General features: G+C 37.4%; 1 protein-coding gene across 1 annotated transcript; it reads left to right on the top strand.

The window, feature by feature from the left end:
* The first annotated feature begins 6,715 nt into the window (after window positions 1–6,715).
* LOC133730287 (nardilysin-like) lies at window positions 6,716–10,365 on the top strand. Its single transcript, XM_062157910.1, has 6 exons — window positions 6,716–6,835; window positions 7,750–7,825; window positions 7,922–7,968; window positions 8,517–8,629; window positions 9,125–9,179; window positions 10,174–10,365. Exons 1-6 carry the CDS (start codon window positions 6,716–6,718, stop codon window positions 10,363–10,365), a joined length of 603 nt encoding a protein of 200 aa, XP_062013894.1.
* The last annotated feature ends 377 nt before the right edge of the window (window positions 10,366–10,742 follow it).

The raw sequence follows: 10,742 nt of genomic DNA, 5'->3' as shown, positions 1-10,742 counted from the left end.
TTCTAATTCATGTTAGTTGCTGAAACTCCTAAGTCCATGGTTTTTGCATTTCAAAAATTGATTCATCTTTTTTTAATTGGTTCTTTGGGTTGGTACTTCCAGAAAGGTTGGTACTGTATTTTACTTCTCTTTTTCAAATGTATAGCGTTGACTAATGTACGTACGTGTTGTTAGGATATTATTAACTTTGTTTCAACAGATTTGAAATAGATGAATGGAGAGTGTAGGAAGTGGAGTGAGGAGCAGGTCCAAACTCCAAATTAAAGTAAAGGAACTGGAGGGAGAAAAAAAGAAAAGAAAAAAGGGGGACATTTTACTGCAATGAAGGAGGGCTGAATGACATAAGAAGAAGAAGAAGAAAAAGAAAAGAGTACTTTTCGGGTGATATGTAAAGATAAGTAATGGCAGTCATCTTCATTATTGGAGCACGAACTATATTATATTTGTTTGATTGTTGTTCTTTGCTTTTTATTTTGGCTGTTTATGAGGCATATAAAAGAGAGCAATGAGGTTCAAACAGTTCCTCTCTCAGTTTATTCCTTTTTAGGACCACCATTTGATGCTTTTGGTAATCAATTTTTGAATTATTTGATTCATTTTTTTTGCTGGTTTTGATGATAAGTTGGTGTCTAACATTATTTGTATGGGGATGTTTGCCTTTCACAATTTCAGTAAAAAAAGGAAGAGATAGATCAGAGAACAAACACAAGACTTGAGCTAGGGAGAGGCAATGAATCTCTTAATTTGATTGAATGGTATTGTACTGTTAGCCAGTCAGTTTTGTTTCTGTCCACAGTTCTGCAAATTTCAGTTTTTTTGTTATTGTTGTGTACGTGTGTGTCATCTTTATATCTCTACTATTGGTTCTGAGGTGCTCAAAGGGTGAATTACTATCTGCCACAGAATCTTGAATATCAAGTCTGTGCATTTGATGGTATCTTAATTTTTTTATGTTTGTGTATATTGTTCACATAGAAGTACAGTGAGTTAATTTTTTTGTTCTTTTTCTTTTACCGGCTTTGTTCATAACGACAATATGACGACTAATCAGCTTAATTTGCCATTTATTTTTGTAAGAGATCATGTTTTCTATAGTTACCTTCTTAATACATCTTTCGTGCTGCAGAATCATTTGGCTTTCAAAGTCCACAAGCTCTATGGAGTATGGAAAGTTATAATTAATTTGGTTTAATTACAAAGGCTATTTATTGCAATTGGAGAATTTGTAATGCATATTGCAGCTTCAAAGTTTTGATTTGTTCTCTTTGATGTAGTTGATGATGTGTGAGATCCCGAATTTTGAAGTTGGTTGAATTTTATTTTTGAGTTTTGAAATGGAAAGTAGAGGTCACCATGAGTTCGCAGCATTTTTCGGTTAATTTTTCAGGTTCCCGAGCTATTTTTAAGGAATTTTTGAAGTTTAATTGGAAATCAATTTAAATGGCGACGTGGCGTGTCATTATTGGTCGATAGGCTTGACTTGGAGACCAAGTAGCAGCAGCCAAACGTGTCTTGCATGTGCAATATCAGATTGACATGTGTCAAATGGTGGCATCATATCTTTGTGTGCTTGACAAGTGGCATAAGTTTGTTGGTGTTTGATTTAGAAGTTGACCAATGGCACCAAACCAACCATTCATGTCTTGACACGTGGCAGTTTTCTCCCTATAAATAGGAACTCAGCCACCCCATTCTTCCGTACCCATTTTTTCGGAGAGAGCTTCTCTCTCTAAAACTTCGACGAATCATAACTTTTGATCCGTAACTCCGATTCAGGATCCGCGAAGGGCTACGGATTCATCTTGATGTCCTCTTTCTATCCATAGAGGTTTGAGTTAGATCCAATAGTGATTTCTATAAGGCTCGTTTTAGGAGGCTCGGTTAACGATTGGTATTCTAGGAGACGATTCGTATTATCGAGGTGAGTGGGTTTGTGTAATATGTTTCAAATATTCTTATTTTCTACAAAAATAGTGGAAAAGTATGATTTTATCTATTTACGAAATATCTCTCTATTTTCAAGTGAAGCATGTCTATTTGCGAAATATGCGGAGTTTACATATATTATGTGCTGGATCCATTGTTTGACTAGTCATGGAACATGAGAACTTCTTGATTGATTATGCCGAAGTAAGGATGTGTCACACGGTGGTATAGGGCTAGAGAAGGCCATTAGGGTGCCCGTGGTGGTCACTAATTAAATTGAAGGATAATCAATAAGAAGGGATGATGCGACGTGATGAATTGCTGTGAATTGATGTGTATACGATATACTACTTTCTAGCGTGTATAAAATGACATGACTTTACTGGCATATTACATGATCTACTAACTGAGCGCGTGGTTTTGCTCACCCACCCATCTCTAATACCTTTTGCAGAGAAGTACTTAGATTTTGATGAGCCAAAGTGGGTTGGACAAGCCTAGAATGAAGAGCCTAGAAGGAAGAGCTTATTTACATTATGCTTTGTAACACTCACACCTCAGATTCGGGGTCAGGTGCTTAAAATCTACCGACACCGGGTCCGGGGTGTGACATGATGGTTGATGATTAGTTTTCCCGACTTTATGGGAAATCAAGTTTCATGTGTCCATCATTCTAAAAAAAAAAGTTTCATGTGTCCATGTGAATTTGGTGCCTATAATAATGCCTTTTCTACTAAAGCAACATAAACGTTTATAAGTTCCAGGTTTTCTTAAATACTTTACTCTTACTACTATATTTTTTCTTAATTGTCTGTTTAGATTATCTTTGTCACATTAGCTGCTAGCCTTTGCAGCCTTAATCTACTCAAAATCCGTGTGTGTATTTGCCCATTTTTGGTTTAGTTAAGGTTCTTATGGTTGCTGCTTATTTTCTCAGGTTCATGTGCTTCTTTCCATTTTGGATCTTTAATTGGGCTTCCAGAGCATGTTTCTCAGTTGTATTTGCACTTTGTTTTGTGTTCTATCTTACTGTCTCAGCTTTATGTTCATTGTAATTTTTCTTTCATAAGAGGTAAAGTTGATGTCCTCCTCTTCTATTTTACTTTGTTTCCTTTATGTATTAAAACAGAAAATGGACGAATGGTTGCCGGATATTATTGGAGTGTGTGGATACTTTCCATCCCTCTATATACTTTCACCAAGGCGAGAATATCAATTAAGTCGATATTACTCGAGAGAAATATTAACCGCGGAACAATAATGAACAACAAAGCTAAACGCACGCGCGAGTGCGGCCCTTCCGCACGAGCATGGTGCGTGCAGGAAGGCTAGTATTTATAAAATCCGAAAGTATATCAGACATATACTTATGCAAGACCAGAGATAAAAATTACCCTTTTCTTTGAAAACCAAAAATAAAAAGGAATAAATATTTACCCCTAACTATGGGAGGGTCATAAGCAACAATGCTCCCGCTCCAAACTTAGACAAGAAAAGAAATTAACTTGGAGATCGTGGAGTACTTGAATTTTTGAACTGAGGACCATTACTAGCAAAACAAATAGTTCACACAAATTTAACTCATATTGATTTTTAAAAGCCACGAATATATGTGTAAATTGGCAATACATACACATAACCCTATTTCATAATTTGGGCCCATTAGAGTTGTGCAATAACAATAACTACAAAAATCCGTGTGAACTAACATTATTCACAGATTTATGTGTGAAATCTAAAACACTTTATCATCTAATCACATTGTTATCCGTGTGAAAAAAATATTATTCACGTATGTGGAAAAACTAAACCACTTTATCACCTATTCACACTGTTATCCATGTGAACAACAATGGTAGGAAAGCTCTCGAGAGAACACCTTTCAGTAATGATATTACACCACCACAAAGTTTCTGGCATTCTTTCAGTTTATCAGGTGGATCGATATTTAACTTGTATATAGCATTCCTTCAGCTTTTTCTATAGTTGAGACATTTGAGTCTTCATGATTGTAAAGGAGCTCAATTGAGACGAATATTTGACTCTTTGAGACCATATTTTATGATGCATTTCATATTATTTGAGAGGCCTTGATCAATTAAGGGATATTTCCCCTCAAGTTGGCCTAATATTATCTACACTTAAGTGAATAACAATTGATTAAACATATTACAGCAAATAGGAAATATATGAATTATCTACCTAATTACCTAATGAGATTTGGTATGTCACTCTTAGGTTAGGAATCCATTTTGATAAGATTAAATATCTAATTGTGAGATATGATAACTATATCATCTTTACAGATAAGTTGCAAGCTTGCATAGGACTCTGTTATGACTTATGGGTAAGACCTATTTAGCTTGTACATACAGGTGCTTAAAGACCCTACTATTTGTGACAAAACATTCAGTCCTCCCCCATAGATAGGAGTTAAACACCAGAGTTGAGTAGAAGACTTTTGGCGTGTGGCTGCTTGAAGATTGGTGCTTGGAGCCTTGTGTTGAATAGCTGTGTTACTGGTACTCCTACTGCTGAAGGGAAATGGTTGTTGTCAATGAAGTAGGTGATTCATTCATCCTTTGGTTCTAGTTCTTTTGGTTGTCTTGATCATATAGTTGTGTTTATATATTTTGTGAATGATCTTGGATTACTCATTAAGTTTAGAAAACTCTCTAAAGCTCTAGTTTCCACCTAGGGTTTTTGCTAACAAGTTTTTCTATTTTGGAAGGGAATTTGAAAGCTTTGCATATGCTCGTCGAAGGTGTCACTCGATCGATGGCATGAAATTCTCAGTACGTAAGACAGCATTACATGGACCCAGGTCATAAATAAGTTGGGCCTAGTAAGACCCAAATGGTTTGACCAAACAAAGACCGACGACAATCCAAACCCAATTGGATCGAAATAGTAGCCCACACTAAGTGAATCGAGCCAAGTTGAGTGTTACATGCTCAGATTTGGTCTTAGCCAAGGAAAAAAAAAAAAGGATCTTGTCTAGCTTAATTAGTTGCGTTTGAGCTTCACTTGCATAGTTGCAAGTTTTTTTTTTAATTATTTTTTTATATAGCTTTAGCAAACCTTGGCTTGTTTATTTGACGAGTTTTTTTTTTTGAAATAGAAGTTGAATTCATTAGATCAACAGCCAATAGGCTAGAGTCTACCATAACTTACATAAGCAAAACTCGGCAAGAAAATCCGAACTAAACTATCCAAGCTACAACAGATCATTAAAATCTCTGGGACGCTCACATTTAAGCGAGCCTATACAAGAATGAAAAAACCTCGCCTCCTACGGAAAAGAAATCATTCAACTAGTCCCCACTTGCCAATCACACAATTGTGGTACAAGCAAAACACTACAAACGTCATAGAAGACTCATAGAAGTTAATCCAACCTCACACAGGCTCAATACCCTAATAAAACATTAGGGCCCAGATTGCCTTGACCTGAGCCCAAATCAATTCTTGCTTAGCAGGCCAGTTCCCCTGCCTTATGCCCTTATCAGCCCAAGATTGAGCCCAGGCCCAAAGACCCAGGTCCAACCCCAAGCAAGGAGGGCAGCAGCCCTAGCCCGCGCTGGCCCAATTGCTTCTGCCGCCATCCGCCGATTCCGCCCCTCCGGTGGCCGGCCGGTCCACCGTAACATCAAATTCGGCAGAGAATCCGAGCAAAGATTGCCGAACCCGATCGAAAGTCAGTCCACCTGAAACCAGCGAAACAATCCTCGACCAAGTCAACAGAATCTCTTCACCGAAGTTGCCTCGATATTGTGACCCGCCGACCTTTAGCGCACTCCGGCAAGCCAAGGTTTGCCAGATCCAAATCCAAAAAACACAAATCCAACATCGCGACCCGTCTGCAGAACTCTGTGCCTACCTCTCCGAGCGACCAAGCAAAAGCCTTGCTGCACTCAGGACCTTGCCGGCGCCGACCATTGACGCACACCCGCAGGCTAGCGACGAGGCGACACCACTGCTAGAGCCAACGGAAGACGTCGCCGCTCTCTATTCTCAACGCTAGGGTTTGCGTTGCTTTTCCTCGCTACGTTGTTTATAAGAGCTAAGTATTAATTTCAAGCAAGTAAATATATTGAATCGATAGAGATAATACTATTACTTTCTTTGACGAGCTTAATTAAAGAGCTTCAGTTTATTCTTGGTTAAACTTAAATTATTGTTGACGTTAATAAGGGAAAAACATTTTGTTTGGAAAGTAGAATTTTTTATTATAAGAGAAAATATTTAGCTACATTAAATGTACTTATCAAACGAGCCAAATTTTAACAGGCAAATTGAGCTCAAGTTAAGATTTAGTTCAAGATGTCGCCAAATTAAATACGAGTTGATGACGAGCTCGTCTGACCCGAGCATGTTAGAGCTCAAACTTGACTTCTTTCATTTAGAGCCAATCCATTCGAGCTCAAAAGTAACCCCAACTCAATACAAATTCGAGCTATATTGAGTCGATTTCCCTACTCACTGGGCGAGTTAACTCATTAGGAATATTTGTTTTTATTGAGCAAGTAATCCTAGTTAGATATTTACTTTCTCATTATGTTGTCCTAATCCAATTAGATAAACCTAAATGATAATCACGCAGTCATCGAATGATAAAAAATTGTGTGATCACCCACTTGAATTTAATTTTCAAAACTTTATATTTATTTTAATCTCAACTTTTCAAATTAAATCCAAGAATAGGTAACCACGAAATTATTGGGCACAAAAACCTCATTCCCTTTCCTCTTGTTTTTGGTCTGAGAATTCCTTCCCTCTCTCTCTCTAAATGGGTTGCTGCACTTTCTCGTCGGACGATATTGTAATAAAGTCTCCAAATGATAAGCGACTGTACAGAGTGATTAAGCTTGAGAATGGCCTCACTGCATTGCTCAATCACGATCCTCAGGTTTATTACCCACAAGGACCACCTGACGTCCTGACCATTCCTCCGACCTTGAACAACAACGAGAAAAAGATAGTGAAGCTGTAGAAGAAGAAGAGGAAGGTGAAGTTAAAAGTAAGGAAGAGGGAGGTGCTTCTCAGACTAAAAAGGTTAGCAACTTATCAAAAATCTGCAATGCCCATCTATCATTCAGGTTTTGTAACACAGCCAAGTTTGGACCTTTTTTAGTTGTTGTGAGTTGTGACTTGCGAGCCATAAATTTGAAAAATATAGAATAGCTACTTGCCCACTTGCCTACTTGGGCATCCCCTTTTGGGACAACGTTGTATGACTTGTAACGATACATTAGAGGTAGACCAATTCCTTAGACCGGAGTTGGTCTACCACCAGAAAGGGCTGCAGTTGTGTAGTCTACCATTCATGTATCGGTAAACAACATTGTACTGAAGACTTTTGCAGTTGGCTTGTGACACTCAATGAGCCCTTTTTGACTAGTGTGCTACTTATATTTTGTAAGAAAATAGGCCCAAGGGCTTTAAAGAGTCTAAGGTTTCTTTGTTGACACCCAGTTGATATATCAGCAATATATAGATGAATATTGGTTAGCTGGGTAGGAAACTAACATGACTCTGTATCTGCACCATTGTTACCTATCATAGGAACTTCATTCTTGTTCATGATTTTCGTTACAAACTTTCACATTATAGAGCTTCTGTGGTCACAGTGGAACCTGTCATGTATACTCCTTGTCTATGTATAAATTTTATAAGGTGTTTTCAGGCAACCATTTCGAACACTTTGTGCCAGATTCTGTATAATGTACTTAGATATCCGAATGAACTCTAAGTTGTTTTCACAGCTCGGTTACAAGCACTTGATATAATTGGATAATTAAAGATGTTTGGTTGTCTTTGCAGGCAGCAGCAGCAATGTGTGTTGGAATAGGCAGCTTCTCTGACTCTCTCGAGGCTCAGGGGCTTGCACACTTTCTAGGTTTGTGTTACAAATGCATGCGCATTTAGCCTTCTTCAAAGGGTAACTGGATGTTGTTATGCATAGACATCACTTACAGATTGAATGTTTTTGCAGAACACATGCTCTTCATGGGGAGTACTAAGTTCCCAGATGAAAATGAGGTATGCTTTTCCATCGAGTGTTTTAGTTGTTGTTCCATTTAGCTTAACTCATAGGGACATGCCTATGTTTTCCTTTGTCTTCTTCATTGTGCTCATCATCCTATACTAGAGTAATTAAGTTCTGGCAATAATTAAGCAGCATGATATTTGCCCAATAGACATATCAAGAATTATCTTACCATGAAAATATCATCAGCTTGATATTCCTACTTTTATACTGGCTGGGGAGACTTGCTTGTTCTTTTGCTGCCAACCTGCTGGTAGATGTGTCAGGCTGCATGGAACAAGAATAACTATGTTGTTATTATATACTATATTGTCTAGGAGCTAAAATGGACTTTCATGGGAAGTCCCAGTATATTGATATTAGTTTACATCTTTCCTTGTCCTTGTGAGAATGGTTCTGTTTGCCTCATTAGTGTCAATGGTTTATTTAATTGGTTTTACTTGATGAAACACAATTCTATAAGCTTGCACTCAAGTCTGTTGGTAGAAAACTCTGTCCTCATTGCTATGTTATCACCTGTTTTGACTCTTCTCTTTCCTAGTATGCTAGTTACTTGTCCAAGCATGGAGGGTCGTCAAATGCACACACAGAAGCAGAACATACTTGCTACTACTTTGATGTGAAACGAGAATTTCTTAAGGGTGCCTTGAAAAGGTACATACTGAGCTCTTTATGTTCTTAATGTATAACTGAAGTCCTTGGTATTGAATATATTTTTGGTCTGTCAAGTAAGGTTTTAGAAATATCGAGCATATGAACTTCAGAGTAATGACTGAAAGAGATGTGAAATGATAAGGGGAACTTCAGTTACAAGAATGTATTCAGTTACAATCATACATTCACAGTATGCTGCATATATTAAGGGTCTAACACAAACACTATCAGAAAAATACTTTTGTGATTGAAATGATGTTTTCATTAGGTCAATGTATTCTCCTTTCTTCCTCAGCGAGATTGCATGTTATAATCGTTTCATTGAATTGTAATAAGATGTATGTACATTGTTTTCAATTTAATTTTATGGGGTGAAATGCATGCATATACTTCATATTAGAAATATATTTTTCCAGTAGCATTTTGTTTTTCTTAATTTCCATTTCTAGCTATTTCACAAATTGGTCTATATTTATTTGGACTCTTCGATCTCAGATTTTCTCAGTTCTTTGTTTCACCTCTAATGAAAAATGAAGCCATGGCAAGAGAGGTACAGGCTATAGATTCAGGTACATGCCGGTCCTTCTTAAATTATCGCTTAAAGTACTGTAAACAAACTCCTTATTTCCCAATATTGTATACAGAGTTTAACACGGTTCTGCAAAACGATTTTTGCCGCCTTCAACAACTTCAAGGCCATATATCCTCACCTGGTCACCCATTACAAAAGTCAGTAATGGTGTTGTGATGGTGATAACAGTGTTTTTGCCATAGTCTTTTGGTAAATATAGTATGGAAGATTAAGGTTGTAGTAAAGACGTAACTAATAACTTCTAGTTTATTAATATTGATTGTAACGGTCCAAACCAATGTTTTAAAACGCTGAAGGCGTACCCGAGGCGTTTTCGGGAGAGCTTTGCAGCCTTGAGGCATAAGGCGCATAAGGCGTAAGCCTTACGTATAAATCACCTATTTTCATGTCATTTCTACTCTTATACATACCACATTATGATTCAACCAAAAGAACATTATAATTGTCATTCACTCACAATAAATGAAGTACTAGAAGCATATGATTCAACAAAATTATCAACATCTTAATTTGATTTAAAGTTCAAACACCAAAGATCAAGAAAGTTCTAACACCAAAGATAAGAACAAATGTTGAAATCTACTTCATGCTTGGAAATCATCATCCTCATCAACTAGAAGATTACCATCCAAACTATCACCACCATCACTATCATCATCTTGGTACTCAAAGAGAGGATTAGTATCTTCATATGGATTAGTATCTTCATATCAATTAAATCATGCAATTAAATCATGCAATCTGCCATAAATCACAACATCACTAACCGAGCAGCATATCAATTAAATCATGCAATTAAATCATGCAATCTGCCATAAATCACAAAATCACTAACCGAGCAGCATATCAATTAAATCATGCAATCTGCCATAAATCACAACATCACTAACCCAGCAGCATATCAATTAACAGTTAACACTCTAAACTGGTATTATATAATTGGTATTAACAGTACGTTAACACTCAATATCTTCCAGCTGCTACTTCAAAGCATTCACGGTTGGACAAAAAGGCTGCTGGAGAAGCCACTCCCCAAGCATTCACGGTTGGACAGATTGACAATATCAGATCACCCACAAAATCTGCAAAATTGACAGTAACCCACAAACAAGAATATCTAAAAGATCAAAATCTGCAAAATTGACAGTAACCCACAAACTATTGCAACCAAATTAATGGGGTTGCTGGACATATATGATTGTCTAGACAGGAACAACTCAAACCCAAGTAAATATAGACGGGAAATCGGGAATCATACCTTCAGAAGTTCAAATGGCCTGCTGCAAATCAACCTCCAATCAAGCTCAAGTTGACTGTTGCGCAATTGAAATCGAACTCCAATCAATTCCAATGAAATCGAACTCTGGGTTAGGGATTGAATTTACCTTTTGGAACAAAGAGGGGCAGAGGTTTTGGAACAGAGAGGGGCAGAGGGCAGAAACCGGATCTCCAACACCCCAGTCGCGACCTAGAAGGCTAGAAAGCCTTTAAACCCAATCTGTTTCAAAACGACGTCACTGC

The sequence above is a fragment of the Rosa rugosa genome, chromosome 2 (assembly GCF_958449725.1).
Source record: "Rosa rugosa chromosome 2, drRosRugo1.1, whole genome shotgun sequence".
NCBI classification, from domain to species: Eukaryota; Viridiplantae; Streptophyta; class Magnoliopsida; order Rosales; family Rosaceae; genus Rosa; species Rosa rugosa.
This window is presented reverse-complemented; position numbering and strand designations above follow the sequence as displayed.

What these genes read in the sequence shown, in the direction of transcription:
- LOC133730287 (XM_062157910.1), top strand. Translation starts at nt 6,716, where the DNA reads ATGGGTTGCTGCACTTTCTCGTCGGACGATATTGTAATAAAGTCTCCA. An exon ending in TGCTCAATCACGATCCTCAG is followed by an intron (nt 6,836 to 7,749) that starts GTTTATTACCCA and finishes TTGTCTTTGCAG; the next exon opens with GCAGCAGCAGCAATGTGTGT. An exon ending in GGGGCTTGCACACTTTCTAG is followed by an intron (nt 7,826 to 7,921) that starts GTTTGTGTTACA and finishes ATGTTTTTGCAG; the next exon opens with AACACATGCTCTTCATGGGG.